The sequence below is a fragment of the Simochromis diagramma genome, unplaced genomic scaffold (assembly GCF_900408965.1).
Source record: "Simochromis diagramma unplaced genomic scaffold, fSimDia1.1 OVJJ01000334.1, whole genome shotgun sequence".
NCBI lineage: Eukaryota > Metazoa > Chordata > Actinopteri > Cichliformes > Cichlidae > Simochromis > Simochromis diagramma.
The window spans coordinates 2,598,755-2,622,431 of NW_024386764.1; the positions used below are offsets into that span (position 1 = coordinate 2,598,755).

Here is a 23,677-nt window from a genome sequence, read left to right on the forward strand (position 1 = left end):
TTCACGAGTTTAAAGGATAAATTGATGTAGAAAATGCTGCTCTATGCTATAATGGATTCTTAGGCGATGCCTGCCCTATCTGTGTATTGCAGCCCTGAAGGAAGTGTACCCTCAGCTCCCCTACACAATGTGGGAAATTGCTTACCGCATCGGCACTTAGCCAGGATTGGCACTGAATACGGAATTAACCTTGCTGTGATTTCTTTAATTTGCTTGGAGTGACATCTCCCTCAGGTGAGAGAGGCCTCTGTCAGTTTCTCGAATATCTCTCACCATGCGCTCACATGCAACTTATGTTGCGTCCCTTGACAGTTTTACATTACTTACACCAACGCTAGAGCTTGGATATATTGTTTTATTTCTGTGCTGTCTATTAGTTGAACAGTGGACATAAAATGATCTCCAAAATGTATATCAAGGATGGGATACCTGCCTAATGGCCTCCCTGACCTTTGAAAAGGCCCCTTCTTGGTTAAATCAATAGAAACACAATTTGCAGCCTGGTGCAAGTGGATCCTGCATGGAAATAATATATTGGAGTTCATTTACTAATACACTGCAGCATAATCAGATTTTTAAATCTGAAATTTGTCCATTTGTTTCTGAAGGATCTGCATTAATATTTTGTTCAACTGTAAGTCCACATCTGCTGATTCTGAAGTTAACATGTGAATGATGTTGGGGGGAAAGCAGCAAATCTCCCTGTAAATGCCCGCTGCAGCTTTGTGCTGCAGTGGTCTTAATCTTAGACAACGTGTTGTTTATTTTCATGTGATTTTATTTTGTTTATCTGCTCTTTTGCTTCTCGTACTACAAACTATTCCAGTCATTTCACGCAAATGATCACTTTTATTACAGATTCACAAGATAATGTGGCTTTGGTGTGAAAATTCATTTGGCAGCAGGAACAGGGAGAGCCTCATTCTTAATGTTCTGTAATATTGTTAATGTCCTTTTGTAAATAGTAGTAGAAGTATACAAGTCTTCATACTGTACCTGCTGGCAAGTCAGGCTGTGTTTGGTGTGATGTGGTTGGATCATTGCTACGTAGGTTGGTGAAAGAACGTTTAAGAAATCCATAAAAATCCATAAAACTTCATAATTATTGCTGTATATTAGAAAAAAATAATAGAATAGAAAAGCTTCACTGAAATGGAAGTATTTCGTCCTGTGATCTAGCAATGCTTGCATATTACCTTTTGCAAATCAGTCATTTACCTTAAAGTATTCCTCAAAGTACTTCCACACACGAGTCTTTCTTATCAGCGAATCGGGGCAGAGCTATAAGACGACAGCTTCACCAGTTGCCATCTTCCAAGTTGTCCTTTTTTTATTCTCGTTTCTTTTTTTTCTTTTTTTTCCTACCTTTTATTGTTTATTTTATTTTAACCTGCTAGATACGGGACAGACTTGACTGAGGAAAAGAAAGGGGAGAAAGAAAGAGGGAAAGAAAAACAGCGGGGAAGAGGAACGGTGATAAAGGGCAAAAAAACAAAAACCAACAAAATAAGCAGACAAAACATACATAAATCAATCACCTGGATCACCTGTTGAGAAAGAAAAAGGAGAAAACAAGCAGAAAAAATAGAGCAACATAATAAACAACATCACAATGATATATGTGAATATAACAGTAAATACTAAATATTAAACATTATTGTGCAGCACGTAAAATCGACAGCACACAGTGTGCTTTAAGGTAGGAGCCAAAAAGGGTGTAGTTTGTGTGTGTGAGCACCCGTGTGCACTCCTGTGAGCATGGACGCGCTTGTTTTTAAAAGGTTCCTTCATGTAATGATCTGCTAGAGGGTGTGGGGGGGCCACAGCCCCGTCCTCCAGGGCATGAAGCAGGTATGGAGGAGATCAAGACTCCAGACATCCAGAGGCCCCCAGAACACAAGAGACCAAGGAAGACCAACAGAGGGGCAGCCGCGCCACTGTCCCAGAAAGAGCTGAGGAGAGCCCCAGATGAGGGGTCACTCAGCAGCCGCGGAGCAGAAGCCAGGGGGAGTTGCAGTGACGCGCCCGTGAGCTCCGCCGGCAGCCAGCTGCGCCAGAGTGACCGAGCCCCAGGCCGAGAGACTGAGGGCACCCCACCCCCGAAGTGGCCCGAGCGAGCCCCAGGCTCCAGGCCCCGACAAGCAGCCACCAGGAGCCGGTGTGTACCTGGACGCCCATCCCCAGACACAAAGAACCACCAACGCACCGATGTCTGAGGGCGTCTGCCACTGGCAGGGGAGTGGTGGGGGGAGATAGACCTCCTTGGAGGGCCTGAGATGTCCCCAGAGAGGTGGCGTCTGATACCCAACCTGACATATAGACACAGACAAACAGGCACACACATATACAAACATCCATTCCCACCCTCATGCTCTCATATTTTATTCTCATTTCTAATTTCGTCCTTCCTGGTCACACCAAATGAGTGAAATCTTAACATCGATGGTACCAAAAAGGTTTGCTGCAAATAATGATGCTCTACTTCAAATGATGAACACCTCTACTGCTCAACTTCTGCTGCGTGATGGTGTAGACCTAGAATTGAACTGAATTAAACTGATCAACATTATGGTATGGACCTTGTTGTAATACTCAGTCTAGTAAACTGAGTCACTATTAGACTAAAAATATTGGACCATCTAATATAAAGAATCTCTTAGCTTCCCACTGCAGTCTATAGTAGTATGAAATATTATGAAATGTTTAATGTGATTTTAGCTGGATAACTATTACTGTGAGCGCTGGATGTGTTTCTCTTTGAAACTGATTCAGGAATTTAGCTTTCATAAACATTTAGCTTTTGATTTCTTGGTTAACACTGATCTTGTTTTTAAATAGTTTATTCTTGTTCAAGCGACCGCTCACATCCAGTAGTAGGAACATGTCTTTGTGCAGCTCAGAAAATCCAACAAGAAAAAAACAAAGTACACCAAAAACACTGTTAGATGAATAGCAAAGACAGGGATGTGGGATATATAAGCACAACAAAAGGCTGATAGTGTTTGCTATGTTAGGCATGGGAAAACTCATGTAACAGTAGCAATGACCATCCTTTTCCATTTGGTTTGACTGACCAGGTTTGCTAGCATTTGATAACTTCAGAGATGTCATTATGTTCACATTGAATCAGCACAAGGCTGCATATTTTCTACAGAATTATGAACACTCGCAAACTGGAATATTTAGCTCCGTCAGTTTAATTGGAAGCCTACATGCCACCTGTGTATATCACTAAAGGGTACTGTTGAGCGTGGGAGACATTATTACTCACACCTGTTTCTCATTATTGTGATCTGCTCATGTGAAATGGATAGCATTCGATTGCTTCTCTAGGCTGAAGCGCGTGAAGATTTTTTCCTTTCCAAAAGCCCACAAAGATGCTTGTATGTGTTCAGCGGAGGTCACGCCCACATTTCACGTCTATGCCCTCGCTATTTGGCACCAGTAATGCTGGTGGTTTCAAATAATTATGTATTTTTATTTTATCAGTGTATCAGTGCCATTTCACTGCAGGGTCTCAAGTGTTTCACAGTCAGCCTCATCTCTGTGGTCAGATGTTCCAAACCAGCAAGGTGCAAGTAAGACAGATGACATGTGGTGAAATCAGTGTGGTCTGGTAGCATTTGATCTGGAAACTCAAATTACGTAGGCTGTTCCAGAATAACCCAGCATTTAACTGTCATGGTACCACTCAAGCAGAGCAATTCCCAAACACACTGGTGCAGGTTACTGGTGCAATCACTGTTAATGGTAACCACACGGCAAGCCAGAATGGCATTATGTGGGTGGATCACAATGTGCTGCCCATTTAAAACACAGTTAGTTTTTTGTGTGCATGCAATATTTTTTTGGACTGTGTTAATAATAATGGATTGCATTTATATAGCACTTTTTGGGACCCCTCAAAGCGCTTTACAATTCCACTATTCATTCACTCTCACACACTGGTGGAGGCAGCTACAGTTGTAGCCACAGCTGCCCTGGGGCAGACTGACAGAGGCGAGGCCACCATATCGCGCCATCGGCCCCTCTGGCCATCACCAGTAGGTGAAGCGTCTTGCCCAAGGACACAACGACCGAGACCGTCCGAGCCGGGGCTCGAACCGGCAACCTTCCGATTACAAGACAAACACCCAACTCTTGAGCCACGATCGCCCGTGTTGAACCTTGTGTGAGTTCTGCTCAGTTGTGACTGTTTAAGTTTTTTGTTTTCCCGATGGTTCCGAATCCTGATAGAAGGGGTACCTGAATCAAAACGACCAGCAGGTTGGTAAATGCCAGAGACCAGTTACTGCCATCATTTAGGATGGACACCAGCTTGCTGCCTACCAGCTTTAATGCTTTTAAGTATAATTACTCATTCTCTAAAACTGTGGACAGCCCACTAACAGGGGCTCCAGACCTTCTCTGCTCCCTGTACACTTTCCTGCTGTTTTTCCTTTTTCAGTCATGTCCCTGCCTGCTGAGATCAATTTTATTTGCTTTAATCTGTTTTGTGTATTTTTAATTGAATTGGTAGCATTTTTATTCTTTTCACTGTTCATATGTGAGTGTTGCTTTGTGCATTAGTCTGCAACTCTTTTACATTTTACCTGCACAAAAGGTGCTATTCCAGAACTGATTAAATGAAGCTCCAGTAAATCACTGCCGGCCTTTAAGTCTATGTAGTCTTAAAGATGATGGTGGTATTGGGCTTGTGGGGCTATAGAGCTTACTGGGACTGAACCATCATCACATTAATTGACTACATCTGTAATGCACTAGCTGTGACCAGTCACGCTGCCTTCCATTTACCATAATTAAGCCACAGCAGTTTCACCTGGATTCTATGATTAAATATAGACTGACATCATGTCTCATTCCTGTTGTGAATGATTCCAATTTGCTCTCATATCCCAAGTCTTCACTGCCTCTTTTATCTGCTCTGTGTACTCACAGTTCAGTGATATTGAACTCGCTGTGGGTTGTATTTATGCTGTGTCAATACTGAAATAAATGCGAGGTCGTCATTTTTCAAAGCGGTTAACTGGAGGCATCGGAAAGTCAGACGCTTTTTTTTTTTTTTTTTTTAATATCATGTGACTAACCGAGCATAGATGACCCATTCTGCATCAATTTGCTTACCAGGAAAGCTACACTTGTTAGTAGCATTGGAAAATCTGACATCAGACAGATTACAACAGCCTCATTTAATACTAGACAAATCATCCTCAGCGTTTACAAGAATTCTCCAAACAATTCAAGCAAACCTGCCTTAATTTATCTCTCAAATGTAAATACTTTTGTCAGTGAACAAAGCCAACTATCCTTACATCATTGTTTACAGTCATGATTAGTCACGTTGTCAATACAACAGTTTCTTCAAGTATTTTCTGATGGTGACTGTAGGTAAGGTTTTGCAGACAGTAATTGAAAAAGTTGTTGAAGAGCAAAAAGCTGCACTTTTTTCTGTGTGGCTTATATCAGTTTCAACAAAGTTACACATTTCTGTATAAGAGACTGATTGCAAGAGACTGTAAAAGACTCACATTTCCACTTTTATATTGTTTTATACTGTAAATTGTCGACAGCGTACGTCACTGCAAAAAAGAAAGGAAAAAGGCTGTACTCTTACAACAGTCCATAGCAGAAAGAAGAAAAAAGCATCACAGCGAAACCTGCAGTAGCTGGATGGGACAAAAGATTCTTTCAGTGCCGTTCTGCAAAGGAAAATAAATGTTGTGTGGATGGGAACCTGTGGGTCAAACGATAGCATCATCTGGAGGTGCAGAAAGACTGCGCTCTAACAAGCTATACAGCACTGCAGGTACAGTTCTGACTCAAGAAAGCACTTTCCTATGTTTTCAATTTTAATTTTGAAGTGTTGTAAATGCTTTTTTTAAAATATTTACTTCAATGATCAAAAAGGTTTATTTAAAAAGAATATATATTTATAGAGAATGTGGTTGACAGATTATGATTACAGATTATTAAAAGGCTGAGGTGTTATTCCACACCCTTAAAAACCAATCTGCGGCATTTTTATACTGCAGATTCATATGTAGATTTATGATTGTCTTTCGTCCTGTCTCCTTCCCTTTACATGCAGCTGGTCACGGCAGATGGTTTCCTATCCCTGACCCTGGTTCTGCTAGAGCAGGGGTAGGCAACTCCAGCCCTCAAGTGCCCGGTGTCCTGCAGATTTTAGCTATGACCCTCGGTCAACACACCTGAATCAAATGATTAGTTCACATGTGTCCAACTCCAAGGCTCGAGGGCCGGTGTCCTGCAGGCCACTGGAAAACTTCAAGACATGTTGAGGAGGTAATTTAGCCTTTGAATCAGCTGTGTTGGATCAAGGACACATCTAAAACCTGCATGACTCTGGCCCTCGAGGCCTGCAGTTGCCCACCCCTGTGCTAGAGGTTTCTTCCTGTTAAAAGGGAGTTTTTCACTACCACTGTTGCCAAGTGCTTCCTGATATTGGCTGATCCGATCTGTTGGGGCTTTCTCTGTATTATTGTAGGATCTTTACCTTACAATATGAAGCACCTCGGGGGTCACTGTTGTGATTTATTGCTATATAAATAAAACATAATTGAATGCAAATGAATTGAAAAATATGTAAGCTTCATGCTTAACATTTTTCCTTTTTTGTTCTGATGTAATCGACCTCCTGTAGAGGCAAGGAAGTGAGTGATTGTGGAAAAAAGCTCTTTCCTGTGGAAACTACAGCATTTCGTAATATGTAGCAACAGTACTTGGCCTTGTGGGTCACTGCTTTTGATTTTATTGCCTTATTAAAGACACTAGTGCATACCGTGTCTTTAATACCAAGTATAGTGAAATGCAATGAACGAAGCTGTGGAATAAGGGCAGTGTTGAGGTCAAGCATAGAGCCGGAGGGTGTGTGTGTGTCTCTGTAGTATGGAAGCTTGCATTTCTTTATAGTATATATGTTGTTAATTAAGTTTATTTATATTGGTCATTTCTAAAGCGCAGCTCTCAGAGTTTTCACAATAAAACACAAGCATCAGATAACTCTAATCATCAAGCCAAAATGCAACCGCTAATGGGCCGTAATGATCCACGAGAGCTGTGTTTGCAACAAGTAGACATTCATTTTAATGACTATACCTGGTTTTAGCGGTGTCATGTGGGTAATACTAACACACATGCAAGCAATTTTATATGAAAAAAGCAAACATTCTGCCTTCTTTATGATCAATTAGATACTATAAAGCAGTCTGTAAACTCAGATAGCAGATAGCAATGATAATTAGGGTATATGGGGAAATTATTATGATTCAGCTGCCCCAAATTAATTGGCAAATTGCATCATTTTTAACTCTATATTACAATGACAGTTGGAAGGGTTTTCAGAGCTGACAAAACTTATCCACTGTGCAGTCTGTCTCTGCCTTCTGAAACTCTTTCAAATTTAAATTAAAATGACTGCGCTATTACAGCTTTTCTCGGTGGCTTTGATGCATTTCAAATGATCAAAACTGCTCGTTAAATCATCTAGTCACTTGTGCACATCATAAAAGCACGTTCGCATTCTTTTGAAAAAATTGCCAAATGCAAATGCTGAGAATGATCAAAAAATATACTAAGAAAAATACACGATATGACCAGTAAAGCAATTGTCACGTTCTGGCTTTGCTTCCGTTCAGTAAGTCCACTTAATAGATGGAAACATTAACAATACTATGTAGTTAAAAATGACTTCAATTTGTGTATTTAATCTCTTTGTTCAAATACAAGCTGTACATGTATCATCAGGCCAAGGTGCCACACAAATATGTAAGCTATCTTAGATGATTAGCTTACTACTGAAAGCCACCCACTGCTTATATTCAGCAGCTAATGCCTCTTCCCTTGTAATATTGTTGACATTGTGACTTTGTAGCATACCATGTCTCTCAATCTAATGGATTGCTATTTATCTTTTGCTATGAGAGATATGCCCGAGTGAAATTAGAAAACGGCAGTGTGTTATTTAAAATAAAAACCGGTTTGCAATCTTTGCACGAGTAATTTAATAGCACATGGAAATACTGTGCATTGCATCCTGGTACTGTAACCTTGTCTAGACAAAATCACATTTTTATTACATCAGACGTGCTCTCCACCATTTGATTACTATATTGACACACTCTGCTGCACACCCTCTCGCACATTAGTGGGATTAAGTCAAAAACGAAACAAAAGCGGTGCACCCACTGAAGATTCCTCTTCACTTGTGTCCCAGCCGCTTACCATCCAGCTCCACAAAATTAGAGCCCTTTGTGTGATGTCTCCATCCATGTGCTCTCTTGGCACACTAACTGGTGTGGTTTTTCAGACACATTCAGTGCTTATTTATGGATTGTTTTCTCAAACGCTGGCCCTTTTATTTATTTTTTTATTTTTTTTGCAGTTGTTTGTGTTGCTACAATATCTTTGCCAAGACTCTTGGACTTCGTTGTTGCCACCACGACAGTGTGAGGAGAGACAAGAAAGCTTATTATCGACAGTTCCTTCGGTTTCAAGTTTTTTGACACAGTGGTTTGCAGATAAAAAGAAAAAATGCCCACCAGGGTTGGAGAATGTGGCATTACATATAAAATCCAGCTCACTTGCAGGCAGCACCGAATGGCAGCTGTTCTGAAACACAAGTTGTCTTTATAAGATCTGGCTAAATCGGGGTTAGATCTCTGTGGTTTTCTGTATGGTACACTGTGCTCAGTTTAACTTGATTGTGTGCTCTGTTTGAATCCCATGCCTTCTGAGTCTGGCCACACATCTTCCATCCCAAACCACCATTACCAGGCTGAAAGGTTCTGTATAAATAGATTTCACACTGAGCACCACTGGGTTGGAAATTAATTGTTGTCTGGGGAAAAATCTACCACAGTTTCTCTTATATGTACACAGAGCAGCCTGCTGAGATATTTTAACCATTTGTTACACGCACACTCACAAGCTAAATGATCTAAACAGTCTTATAGGTGTGATTTTACTCGAAACAGAACGTGTCTTTGCTGTCAGTTGGAGCTTATTGGCCGTGATTATCAATAATTGGACAGATTTTTCCATTATGCTGTTTTAAGTGGCCGGTTTAACATGTTAAATAGAGCTTCAGATTATGCTATTTTCAGTGTCGATTAGCCGAGTCGTCATTTTCATATTTCATCTTCCAGTGAAATTGTGGTTATATATAAACGATGTATTCGTACATAAAGAAGCACAAACATAAGCACACATACTGAGAAACAGGTTCCAGATGAGTGCTAAATAAATGGCGGCAATGATTAATTGGTTATTAAAATAGTTGTTCATTAATTTTGTTTCCATCAGTGCCTCAACTATTCATTCTAACGACAGCGTTAAATAAAACAATGAGTGGCTTACCCATAATGTTGGCTTAGATAAACTTCATTTACATTCATTCGCTTTGGCTAAAAGTGTGTCATAGCCTTGAACACTTTCCAGCATTTGCTGCTTTGCCTTTCTGTCTTTCAGCTTACATCCTTCAGATATAAAATGATTAAGAATTCCCAGATTTATGCCACTAATGTATTTATTCCTGATGGCTGTATCCGAATTGTTCTGGAAACCATATTATTCTGTGTCGCTCTACTTTTCTCCGCATTATTATTAATGCAGTTTCTAGCATCAGAAATTAGCCAAGTGAGTCTATCTCTGTTAGCCTATTTTAATTTGAGTGTTGAGCGGACATCTTTGTGTGGATTTGCATGTTTAAAGTGGGCCATGCCACTGTTGTTATGCCAGTAAAGCACTGGCATGTGCATTGAGCCATCAAATCTGTCTGTCTTCAGGGACAGCTCTAACTGCATTGCGTGGGGTTGAGCAAACGATGAGCGGATGACTGGGAATACACCATTATTACCTACCGCTGTATCAATATAAATAGATCAATGCTCTGCTGGTCCGCTGCTATTTTAGGATGCAAGGAAGGTAATCAGGAGTTCAATGCAATATCTAATTGTATTGCATCTTCTACTCAGACTTAAACTTACAAATAATTTGCTACAAATGAGGCCTTTCCACCCACTAACCACAGGCAGCACAAAATGCCTCATGTATGCGTGTACGTGTTTGTATTCTGTGTAGACATGGTGGTAAGTAGTTTGCTTCTATTCTTCTATTTCCAGCCAAGAAGTATGACAGTGGCGAAAATCTTAACATCACTGGGATCACAAAGGACCAGGCTGGAGACTACGAATGCAGCGCTTTAAATGACATTGCCTCTCCCGACACCAAAAGAGTAAAAGTCACAGTCAACTGTAAGTACATCTCTTTCTTCTTCCTTGGGTTCCCGTGTTTTTTTTTTTTTTTTTTTTGTGCACCGGCCTTGCAGATCCACGATCCCTGACGGTGCACTTCAAGAAAGTATACTATCCAGAAGTTTGAGAAAGTCGAGAGCTAAAGAAGTTTCTTAATATTTAATGCGAGAATTCCCTTTTTGTCGGTGCATGTAGATGATTAATTCACACTAAGGAAAGGTCTGACTGTTCTAAGCACTATTCCATTATGCAGGTAATGAGTCTTTCAAAAGTGTGAGGAGACAGTAATGAGGAGCCAGGGCATTAATGAATGATACTGGGCTTTAGCTGTCGTGGTCACATAGAAACCACCACTTGTAAGTAGAAGCAGAATTCGGGTGCTTGACTATTATTGCCATTCCCTTTTCTTTCAGAAGTGCTCCTTTGCTTCACTGTTATTCATTGAAGTTTCTGTATAGATGCCCTCTGCTAAATCTCACTTTTGGAAAAGCTTATCAAGCACTCATCGACAGCGATGTGGGGAGGGAGGGAGGGAGGGAGGGGGAAGTGAAAGAAAAAAGGCTCGTCTTGGCCCAGTTAGTGAGTCGCATCCAGAAAGCTAATCATGCAAGTTTTCTAATTCGGGTTTTAAGAAATTGATACGTACTTTTTTATATTCATTTTCAAAACGATTTTTAATCTGTTTCTGCAGATCATCTGTATCCACCTCCATGTATTAAGACAGTGTTCATGCCCGCTTTGGTACAAAACCAAGAATTGTTGCCATTATTTCTGGGTAATGCCTGGCTCTAATGAGCTGGGTCTGAGTGAAGTTTCAGAGGCCAGTTATTTATAGCTCTACTGAGATGTGGGTTCAAGGATGAAAAGTGCTTTGACAACTGGCTGTGTCTTTATGGTACAGAACAAAGGAGGTGTTCTCTGTGATTGATAAGGCATGTCATAGTCAGACGCTGAATTTTAAGCCGAGACGGCGGGGTTATGTGGGCTTAGCATTCGAACTGAGTGAATTGATTAGGAAGACTTTTCTTTGCTGTCAGACAAAGTCTTCACAGTTTGAGCCCCTGAGCCATAGTTGGGGTGGGAGCGTGTTGTATTTGGTCAAGTGCTCAGGCCTGCTGGACAGTTATCTCAGGCTGCTTCCGCCATTGATTCGCTCGTTGCTATTGATCGATATCGCAGACGACAATGGTCCAGATATCTGTCTGTGACTCCTTTGATCTTATTGTATAAATTGGTTTCTGAGAACTATTTATAAATTTCCCTTTGATCTGATATTTTACATAATCCTTCAGTACAGCAGATATTGAGTTGCTCCGCTTCACAAATACAAAGTGTCTCTATTACAAAAGAGTTAAACGTATGGACCAAAAACTCTCGCACATTACATCAGCCTTCAGGGTAATGAATAATTAGTTTTTGTAACGCAGCCAGCCTAACTGCAACACCTTTATGGAATATGCTATAAAAATGAAAAATGTAAAGGAGACAGTTTGTTGGACAGTGTTATCAAAAGCAGCAGGAGGATGTTGAGCGATTACTTTGAAATGAGATTTTTAGAGTCGATGTCAGTTGAAAGCCATTATCTCCAAAGTGTTTCTTTTCAGGAATGAAGTAACACAGCCTTCAGTGAGGTCGATGATAATTCATTTTTGAAATAATCCAATGGGTCTTAAAAGGGTTTTTTTGTGCGCTAGCGAAGTGGCAAAAATATCACCTTTTATAAAGTGGCACGCAGTCCTTAAATTTAGGTGAAGTATCGTTAAAGATCCAGATGCTATAAAGTCATTGCCGAATGACCAATTAAGAAGAGGCTCCACAGTCGCCCCTTTCTCTTAATATAAAATACACAAAAAACTTTCATGTAATTTAGGAAAGGAGGCATACCCTGCACGAGCTGTCTTAAGAAAAATGAGCTTGTGGATTTGTTTTTCCACTTTACATGTGCAGTACCATGGCAGTGTGTTTGGGATCATTGTCAACAGTACAAGTGCATCTGCGAACAGAGAAACCTTTGTGCATTTCCAGTATTTTTTGACCAAACACCAACAAAATATTAGAGAAATGCTTTTAACTTTTCACACATTCGGACTTGTAATGCTGGCATCGTCACACCTCAGTGGCGGTGCATCTTACCCCCCAAAAAACCTAAAGTATTTATGATTTTTTTGCAAGTTTCACATTCTGCAAACCCATCAGGTGGGCCAGTTCAGAGATTTTGCTGGGCCCGTTATGGCTCTCGGGCCATTGGTTTTGCACCACTGATTTAGAGAGACAGCTTGATGGGCATCCGCCGTACACATGAAATATCTGATAGAGCTCTTGTGTGACATGTGTACACATTTTCATTCATAATTTGTGTGCAGTAAGACTAGAAGGTGTCTGATAAGTGTTTGAGCACGCGCTGTACATCTTTGGGGCCACCCTTTCAGTTATAAATAATGGATTTCATAATTATTTACATGCTGTTTGAGCTACTGCAAACACTGTCAGATTTTTCTAGCCTCACAAGCATTTCACACACGAAAGGTCCTGTGTTTTATTGCGGCTGTTTAGCATTCAAGGTGCTGAATAGGTAACAGAGAAGAAGCAAAAAATGCAGCTGACGTTAAAGAGGCAGGACTTTGTTTGTCGGCTTCTTCAAATGGGACTGAAAAGTTCTTCAATATTTTGCGCTCTGTAGCTTCAAATAGTCAGCGACTGTTTTCAGAGCATTTTGTCAGTATGCTTTTCATGCTTGTATTTTTCATCAAAGTTGCCTCTTCCCTTTTCTCTCTGCATGGTGACTGGTGACACATGTGCTCATCTCTAAAGATAAGGAAGCAGAATGAATGAATTAAAGTTGTCCATTGGAGCGACTGATTTGGCCACAGCAGGCAGAGCTTTAGCCAGCTGGTGGCCACTCTTCACTGCCTCCTCTCCTCACTGGCACACTTCTCCTCCTGTGAAGTAAAAAGAGAAGCATTTGGATTGTGTCCCAATCTACTGTATCATTCATGCTCTGCTGTCACACATCAGGCTGTATTCACCAGGCACCCAGGAGTGTGGGCTATTGATGAGGGGCTGAGCGTATTAAAATCTGTATTAAGATAAAGACATTAGCTGACATGGAAACTCAAACAAGAGAGAATAATTACGCAGCAAGAAGCAAGAAATTAACTTTATTAAAAATATTACACTGCATGGACAAGTGCTCATACAGCTGTTTTACAGCTGTATGTCTCACAAAAGAAGCCTGCTAATTTTGTGAAGGCCCTCCTGGGAGACTGCAGGTGTCAGTTTAACTCTCTAACTTAAACAGTACACAGCACAGGAATTCAAATATTCTTTTTGCTTGTTTATTAAGTCACTCAACACTGAACTATGAATCATCCGAGCATAAAAAAACACACCTGACTCTAGGAAGTGTTTCTAAGAAGCCGTTCTTAAGGGAAACAGGCAAAAAGCTGAGGTTTGCCAAATCACACAAGAACTAGAATGAAAATCAATGACAGCAGGTCTGATGGAGTCATGAATGCTAATATTCGGTTCAAATAGTCAGAAGTGGGGGTCTGCAGCCATCTGCAAAACACAGTGGGGGCTCTGTTTGGTTTGGAGCTGCATTTCAGCCAGTGGTGTCGGGGATCATGTCAAAACTAAAAGAATTATGAATGCAGAAACGCACAGACAGATTTGGATTCGCCCTGCGATGCCATCTGGAAACCATTTCATTGGCAGCAGCTTTAATTTCAGAATGACAATGATCCCAAACACACTGCCAAAGTCGCCAAAGCACACCTTTTACAATACTGGCAGTAGAAAAAAGAAAAACGCACAATGGAACATTACAAATCATGGATTGGCCTCCCCTGAACTCTGCATTTTCGATCATCTTGACAAAGAACAAAGCAAAAGGCAGCCAGCATCCAAATAAGAGCTTTGAATGTCCTTCAAAAAGCTGAACTATCTGTGAAGACTACTCAAAGAAATGACGAAAAAGCTTCTTAGCAAAACAAAAAGAAATGAGAGGCGGAGTAACAGAAAGGGCGCAGCGTTATCGTTCGATATTGTTAACAGTGTAAGCGGCTATCGTGGCGTGCTTTGACCCCATTATGGTATCACCACTGATCCTCTTTTTTTCTTGCTAACAGCAGTTAAATGAAATGAATTCATATTCATCAGTTAGTGAAGTCTGTAGTATTTTTTTCCTTCATCATTCTAATAAGACAGCATAGGATTGAGTGACACTGACATTTCAAGGGTTAACAGTCTAATTAAATACATGTCCAGACAATTTTGTTCAAAACAATGGCTTTTTTCAGAGCTGTGGGTATAGCTGACCTCTGGGCTAATTGCAGATTAGGGCCACTAATTAAAATAAGCAAACCAAGGTAATGAAAATAAAATTAAGCTCGAACATATTTGCAGTTTTAATAACACCGGGCCACTAAGCCTGCCATTTGGTTCTCTATGATAGGAGGAGTTAGAGGCAGACGTTCGCAGGCATTGTCACTGCCCGAGTGTTAAGTCCAGTACATGTAACCCCAGCATGTCCTACCTTCATGTGGCAGCATTAATTAAATTATGGCCTGAGAGGGCTTCTTGCCTTTATGCTCCTGGCGATAAATGAACGGCGACTGAATACTTTTATCATCTAAACCTGAACGATGGCAGTCATCCATAAGGTCGCACTAGAATCAGATTGGCTTAAAAAACCCTACTTGGCGAAAGAATATTTCAGCTGTGATTCTACCTGATGAAATTTGATCTCTGACCTACTTTTTTTAAATTTACATATTCATCTTCACTGCAGGTGGGTGCCGTTACTGGCTGAAATTCTCACTGCACAGTGTGACTCAAAAGCATAAATATCACATCTAGGTGGTTGAGTCGGAGGGATGAATGAAAAGGAAACCACCGTGGAACACCTCCGCCTGAGATAAAACGCTGGTGTTTGATTAATTAATGAAGCCACCTTGTAGCAGATTGAAGGCATCCATCACTAACACTACAGATAAAACAATAACAGAAGCCTGTTTCTGTTTTAAGACGAACAATCAAAGGTGTTTGACCTCGCTTTCTAGTTTAGGGAGCTCTTTTCCTCCAGAGAGAGGTGTCGGCTCCTCTTATTGAACGAGTGAGAATACAGGGTTTGAACATCATCATGTTGCAAGATGAGATTTGACAGTTTGCACAAACTTTAGTCACACACGGAAGAAACGGAGACAGCTAACTGTCTTGTCGTGCTACGTTTTATTTGCCCGTCACTGTTTCAGTTGCTTCATCTGAAGCTGTTTGAAATATCTAGAGGGAATTTGATAGCGTGGCACAAATGTTTACATAAAGATTTTAACCCTAACTCAAAAAACTCTGGACAAAATTTCACAGAAAATGTCAACTTTGCAGATATCCAGATGTTTTGCAGAAGTACAATTTGGATATTATCTGAAATAAGACGCACGAGGAGGCGATATAGAGTCAGTTATTCATTTATTTCACGTTTATCTTCTTAAGATGAACTTAAGAAAATGAAATCAGCAGGGTTCTTTTAGGACTCTTTTACATGCTTTTACATTGGGCTACATTCCTGTTAATTTTAGCTTATTTAATTAAATAATACGTTTAAATCATGCATATATTCACCTGACCTACATCTCTTAGAAGCTTCATTATACCTCCACCATGAATGTAAATAAAGCTATAGAGAAGTACTCGACTGCTGTGAGATCCTTCTGAATTTCTCCTGAAGCTTGGGAAAAATAACTCAGCGATGCGATAACACATCTTTGTCCGCTAAGTTGACTATTTTCTAATTTACGTTAGCAACCATTGCATTGTTTTTCCTGCACTTTACGCATTCATTATACTGTTTCTTAAGGTGTATCTTGAGGCAGCTTAAAAGGTAATTGCGTTCCTTTGCAGCGCAGACAAAACGCTTTGAATATGATTTATAATCGGTTGAGATAACTTGTGCTAAATCTGAAGTATTTCCCACAACAATGATGATCTCCTTTGAGGGACAAGCTCTTCTCAGTCTGCTGCGGCAGACGTTAGAAGTTTGATCTCTGTCTGTCTTTTAGCATAGCTTCAGTCATCGAATCATCGAATCATACGAGTCCAGGAAAGTTCAAGTTGCTCAGTGCTGGGAACAGCTGTGATTGGCACATGCCTGCACATGCTCAGGTGCCACTTGATATGCTTTTACTTTGTGTTCTGTAGCTGGAGCGTGTGTTTTTATTATTGCTCAATCATGGTCATTAAACTGTGTCATCACGCCCTAAATGAACATTATTGGTATTTACCAAAATGATTGTAATGTTTTTGTAACGATTAATCCGCCAATATGTGCAAGCTCGTTATTCAAAATTATGGTTTTATAAACAGAATGTAATTATTGTTGCTCGCCATTATTTTCAAATTTACTTTTTTAAGGCACAGTAGAATTTTTGATTAAGATGTAAAACTAGTTATTTTCTTGCATTCCTGAACAGACAGATTAGTTTTAATGGTTGATGTCGTGCTTGATTTATTAATGAGCTCTCAGAGAAGTCCAGTGTGCCGGGAATAAAAATGTTGATTACATTTCAGTGAATTCAGTGAGTTTTATTTTTTAACAGGTTTTTTGACAGATTTCTAAAAAAGTATTTGTGTTTTCTCTTTTTAACTAATTTGTTAAGCCCTGTATACAAAACTTTTCTCCAGGAGCCACTCGGCTTGTCAAGTTAAAAGGCATCAATTACTAAAAGTTTGAGGTGAATGTATGTAAGAGTTTGCATGTATAATTTTTAACTCTATGTGGATTAGAGAAAATGCAAAATAAATTCAAACTCGTGGACCCAGTTTGCTTGTTTTTAACCATTGAAGATGTGTGCTGTACACAGTTCAAAGAAACGATTGAAAGCCCAAAATTCCCATTATATTCATGCCCACGGTGAGCGTATACAAACTTCTGACCGCGTGTAATTTTGTATGACAGCATCCCTCGATTCAGGCTAAAGCTTTAACCAGTTCAGGTTTGTCTTCCTTTTTAATATCACTTTGGCTCCTTCGTGTCAAGCTTGCTTTTCAGAGTGAAAGCGTACCCTGTATGCTTTGGAGTTTTCCAGCCATTTTTACGCCTCCTTCCTCCTCCAGTACCCTGCAGCTGTGAATTCTGCTCACATATTCGCCATGGCTGTGATTGGAAAAAGAAGAGCACCTCGCTCTTTCCTGCTTACACTAATTGTCCAGCAAAACTGTGATCATTTTAATCACCATACACATCAGAGCTGCTGTGAGCAATTTAACCAGTGGTATTGATAGCTTTCTGAAAAAAAAAAAAAATCAGAATGCAGGAGCACACTGCGAATACTTCTAATTCTTTACATCACCTGGTCTTTTGTTTGCTCCTAACCTTCCTTTCCCTCTAATACCCCAGCCGTCCAGGCCTGTTTGGAATTCAGGCCCCGGCCTGGTAGATACACCCACAACATGCTCCTCTGCTGACAGAGTGGTTGTGGGGAGTCACGACCATCTCTGATAAATAAGAGACTAAAGTTGTTTACTTGTGTTCAGTAGACACATCTTCATGACCACCCAACATTACAATGTCAAGTAATGACACTGGAGTAAACAGCTATTAGCGGCGTGTGGGCATGTTTGTGCTTTATTTATTTATTTATTTGATAGTTATTGAATTTACAAAGAATCATTATACACCATAACAGCTGCATAGAGGTATGCAGAATTTATTACATTTTGCAAAATGCAATGACCTACATACTGTGTGTCCATATCAGGCTCAGCGCAGCGGTGGATGGTGAGGTTGAATCAAAGGTGGAATAAACGTTCATCGCACAGTTCAATGAAAACTGGCGTCGGGAGTATTTTCAAATCAGACACGCAGTCTCCGTTGAGCGTTTGTAGACAGTTTGCCCTATCTGTTGAAATACTGTGGCTTACGATTCAAAAGAGAAGGCTTCCTAGAATTGGATTCTGATCCAATCCTAAGTAGAGTTAAAGCCAGTACCCTCAAGCTGTTTGGATGTAAATCCATCTTTCTACATCTCTCCAAAGCTCTCGTCTTGATTGCTATTTGGATTCCTTGCTGCATGAGGGGCATGAATAAATGAGCGGAAACTTGATCTTCTGCAGAATAAATGTTCTGGCTAGTACACTTCCTTTTTTTTCCTTTACTTTTAAACATTGGCATCCCATTTTAGTGACAAAATAAGTAATAATGTTGAGCGCAAGGTGAATAACATCACAGGCTTACATGAAATCGTCTATAACATGGTTATTATGTTCACACAATCGGAGATGACTTACTGCGCTCGCTCGTAACAATAGATTAATGACATTTCCGCGTGTGTCGACTGTACCATTGTCTTCATCGGAACAGCTCGCCAGCTCGTGTGTATTTAGGAAGATAGGTGAGGATTTGTGTACCTTGAGCCATTTAGTGTTAAACACAGACAATAGATTGAATCCCTGGTGTTGTCGACCCACACAGTCCTACACACTAAGCTGGTTATTTATATGCCTCGCATTGTATAAAAAGAAGGAACACAATGTTCCCTAGCTGTTCTGAATAGAAATCTTAATGAATTAATAAATCTTGGCAGTAGAACCATTCCTGACTGAGGGGGGAAAAAGCAGGACAAAGAAGCCCACAGATGGCAGTGGGGAACAGTGTCTCTGTGTGTAAGCTGACAAGTCATGCACTGATGAGTCCATTTCTTAATTGCAATGAAAACTCATTTTCAAATCTGGCTGAAGAGGTAGGGTTATTAATTGATCTTTTAATTAAAAAGCCTGCGTTCTCCGGGTTCTCTTGGCAAACAATAGTATGTAGCTAAATAAATCATATTCATCCTTGAAGTACACCAATTAATCATCAATTGTCACACGAGGATTGTTTAAGGGACGCTACTCAGCGAAGCCTTGTACATTAAGGTGTTTTGCTTTGTGAGCAAACCCTGTCCATTAATAAAGGTCACACTTGTTATGTATCTTTAAAGTGTGTGTATTTGTACGGTTTGCATAGACATTTGGAGACATCGGCTTTGTTTTGATAATGCAGATGTAATGGCTTTTGGTTCGTGATCGATCCGTAGCTGCCCATTTGTCACCTGCCAGAGTCCTCATTTTTCTGCCATGCTTGTACTATTCCTGGACCCAACCGCTCACCCCCATCTGGTGGAGCCACCGTGACTTCAGGCATGATTTACAGCACCACCCCAGCATTCCCTGGACATTAAATTACCTGGATTATTGGGGCTTCATGGTTTTTAGTGCACTACTTTGCATTACTCTCCAAAATCCGGATGGTGTATAGCACAATATATGATGATATAAGATATGCCAGCAAGGTAAAATTGGACTTATTGGATTGTACTGGGTTTTATGGTTGTGATCTGTCTTAACAGATCGCAGTGCCAAGGTCCAAATTGGGAGAACTTGATAATATTGATATGCATATAAAATTATAGCATTTTGCAATACCTGCAATGCTATAAGAGAGATTTTTCTATATTAGAAATCGCTGAAAGACAATTATTGGACCCAAATTGCTTTTTGAATTTGTCCATTTGCAGAAATACAACTGGCCTTCAAGAAAAGCTTTGTATTCTTAGTTACCGCTCTTGGAGTTTTGCAGCCTGTAGTGCTCGTATTGTATGCTGGCCAGTGGGATGATGCATTTACATGGTTCAAGTTTTCAAATTAAGTGCAGCAAATAGAAAAATGCTTAAAAACATTTGACTTTGCCTTTGCAAATAACCAACATCAGTTCCAACTCCACACTTTTATAGTTTTTCTGAATACGCGGCATGTTGCACGACTGGATCGCTGGTATTATTATTATACTGCGCTCTGTATTTAGAGCTGTGCTGTGGAATGGATGAGCACCTGAAGTGCCTAACATTTTTTAACAGCACATTTTTCAATCCTTTCATTGTCTTAGTTTGATTTTTTTTTATCTGAGCATTTTAACCAACTACTGATGGAGAACAGTAAACCTAATTAACTATAAAAATAGGAAATCCTTTGAGTCTAATGAAGAAAGCACAGTGTTCATTTGACAAATAGCTGATCCAGCTGGTAATATATTAAAGGGAACACAGCAAAATAATCCAGAGAGGAAATGCACATTTAGAAAAACAATTTTCCAGCAGTTTTGTGGTTTGTAGTTCAGGGTCTATCCCTGGGTCCGAATGGATGTTTAAAGATATGCACATAAGCTTGATTGGTCAGCGTACCATAAAAGCAGTGAGTGTGTGTTACATTTTTCACAGAAAAATTATTTGCTAAACACGTCTGCAATGCTCGATTCAGTCAAATCCAGATAGTCTGAGCAGTGTAGGTAATCATTTTATTAGAATCGTGGTTGTTTCTCAGTTACTTTTCATAAAACCTCTCTATGCAGGGCAGCCATGAAAAAACCCTCCATGCAGGAAAAACCCTCCTGGTATAATAAGAATGAAATAAATAAAAATGTCTCTATGTGTGAGGTTTGAAGTATTGACTCACCTGACTGAGCCACCCTGTCCACTGTCCTAGTAACTGTACAACACGACAGCCGGGTCACCCTGGTGCTTTCAGAGCCTTCAGATAATCGATGGCCCCGCACAATACCACCAATGGAGGATTACGAGGACTTGCTAAGCCTCTGCTGGTCAGCATACTACATTGATTTTGTCATACTTGTTATTGGCTTATATTTCTGTGCTGCAGAGTACTGTTGCAATTTTCTCTGCTTCTTCTCATCTTTTTCTTTAAGTACATCTGTTCTGTAAAGCGCAGTGTCAGACACCAGACACTCTGATGTTACTTTATTATGTGCTTTAGAAACTTTTGTTTTCTTTTAGTTGCTGCAGGTTGTTACTGCTCCTCTGCTAAGATGTCTTCAGGTGCAATAACCACTAATGCTGGTTATGTTTAAATATAGCTCTGAAGTAATCTGTGATGTTTGAACAGATCTTTGAAGTTTCTGAAGCAGAAAAATTTTGAGTTTAGACCACAGACACAAGGGTACACACACCCACAGTGCACATTCACACACAACATGCACAGGCATCCAGTCAAGGTCTACTAATACCCCCCCAGCATGGGGCCGAACATTTCATGCAGTGATAAATGAAGAGGAAGAGGCCTAGCATAACCCATTGCTTGATTCACTATCTTAAGTCCTTCAGATTATTCAGCAGAGCAACAAAAGAGGGAACTAATGGTATAATTGGCACACATGCAAGGACAGAAAATCAACATACACTAGTCCTATGAATGTGCTCATTAGGATGCAGAGGAAAGGTTGGTGGAAGGGCATCCATCATCACAGAGCACACTGTGATCTTTGTGTGCCTCTCTTACATGATTTTATGACACTTGTACAAATGATCACATGCTTCGCTTTCACCTTGCCCAAATCTGTGGCATTCCACTTCATCTATCTGCGCTGACTGTCACAGGCTGCAGGGAAAGACTGTGCATGCATTGGTTCCATGCAGCTCTTCAAACCAAGGCCGTCTCACAGAAAGTACTGAATGATCAAAGGTGAAGGATTTGTAAATCTAAGCGGATAAAACACATGAATGCTATCCTGTTCCGTAGGAGTGAACCAGATTATGTCTTCGTTGAATTTCCGTTGTTTTGGGGGAGTCTGACGTGCTGGGGGTTATGTTTAGAAGCTTTTTCACTCCATACTCAGGTCTCTCCAAATGCAATTGAAAGTAAAGTCTTGCAGGCTCTTGGCCAAGTCCTTCCACTGGAAAGGGGCTTTAGCTCAGACTGACAGGTCATTCTTTAAAGCTCATTGTCAGGAATATAAATAGTCCCCATCTTACTTTCAAACTTGGCTGGGCAATTTACTGCTAGCTGCAGGACTGGTCTAAAGAGCGTGAGCGTTTTCCATGTATCATATGCTTTTAATCAGAAACAGTGTGAGTGACACAAAGTAATTTTGCCCTGTCTTGTATCTGAAATGGCTGTGCATCTGCTTGGTTGTTCAGAACAATTTTATTGTTTGTCAGGCTTTTGGAAAGTCAAGCCAAGTTTACACAATACACAATGTCAGATTGAGCTCTGTGTGATAGTGTGATTGGTTTTTCCTGTTTCTTTGCCTCAGTGTTCAGTGAAGAAGCAGGCGATCTATGAAGGTAAGCTGTCATAAAAATACCAGTGGGTTTAAGCCACTGTGTGCATTCAGCTGGGACCAGTTTAGCGTTGTCCCCAGTCCTTTAAAGGTGCCATTTTATTTACCCATCACAGTTTAAGCATTAATTGAATTAATATTATAACATTAAGCAGAGTATAATACAATCTTAATCATTCATCTGATGAGTTGGCTGTTTATTTTACCCTTTGATCTCCACTTGGTAAAATTGAGTCAAATGCATTGAACTAAACCTAATAGCTAATGCTGTTTGAATATTATATTGCTCATCTAAATGTTTTACATACCAAATAAGAAAGCACAGGACAGTTACAGTTGTGTTATTGATTCAGTCCCAGTAATCCCACTTTGCGTGTGCAGTGGAGTTCAGGAGTCCCGGCACATTACGCCCACTCACTCGCTTTGAATCCACTCGACAATTACCTACACATGGACTTACTGTGCTTGGCCATTAATTGGATTTTAATGTCAGTCATCATTTTGACTTCCACCTAAGAAGAAAACAAAGTGATTGGCATAAAATGCTTACACTCCCCCCTTTGTTTTTCTTTTTTCCCACGGTTACAGCCGTGCACTTTTACAACCCCCTAAAAGCTCAAACTCACTGGTTAGTTTCAGCTCAAGCCTTCGACTGAAGGAGACTCTTTGGTCAAAAAGCTCAATATCAAGGAAGCAGAACTCGCAGGGCTTCCAAAGGTGAACCTGCCCAAGTATTTTTTTTAACAGTTGCCTGCAGCTGCTTAAAAATTTCACATACACCATTGACCAGAATAACCTGGAATTTTGTTATAAGCGGGCAGTCTTACGGACTGCTTTGCACTGGGGGACCCTGCAGGTTAAAGACCATTTAATGTTCGATCCAGCTGTGCAGGACAGCTGGATCGCATTACCCCCTTAAAGCCTGAAATATGAAATAATTGCCAGAAAATTTTTGAAAATGAAGAATTTATTGAACCATCTGACAAATTGGTTTAAAAATGATTTACATTTTAATTTCCATATACGATTTTATATTTTGGATCATATTTGCTACATCTGACTTCTTTTTTTTTTTAATTGCTTAAAAATATGTTTTGCAATTTATTTAGTTTTTTAAAGAGGGGGGGTGGGAGGGATGTTACACTGATGATGTAGAAGTCTCACAAAAACCTGCATGAATCAAATATGATGCGTGCACCTCTACAGGCTGATGTCTTGAAACGTCCAGGACTGCAGTGCATCAGTGAAAACAGCTTCTGACACATGCAACAACGTTTTGAGAGTGTCAAGAAAATGCAAC

At 40.2% G+C, this 23,677-nt stretch overlaps 1 protein-coding gene across 2 annotated transcripts in view; it reads left to right on the forward strand.

Moving 5' to 3' along the window:
• The window catches only part of negr1 (neuronal growth regulator 1), a 169,093-nt gene that overhangs the window by 96,253 nt on the left and 49,163 nt on the right, over positions 1-23,677 (forward strand). For both annotated transcript variants that reach the window (XM_040031684.1, XM_040031693.1), the window contains exon 4: positions 10,140-10,271. In XM_040031684.1, the coding sequence (XP_039887618.1) occupies positions 10,140-10,271 (132 nt within the window). The remainder of the gene's footprint in view (positions 1-10,139; positions 10,272-23,677) is intronic.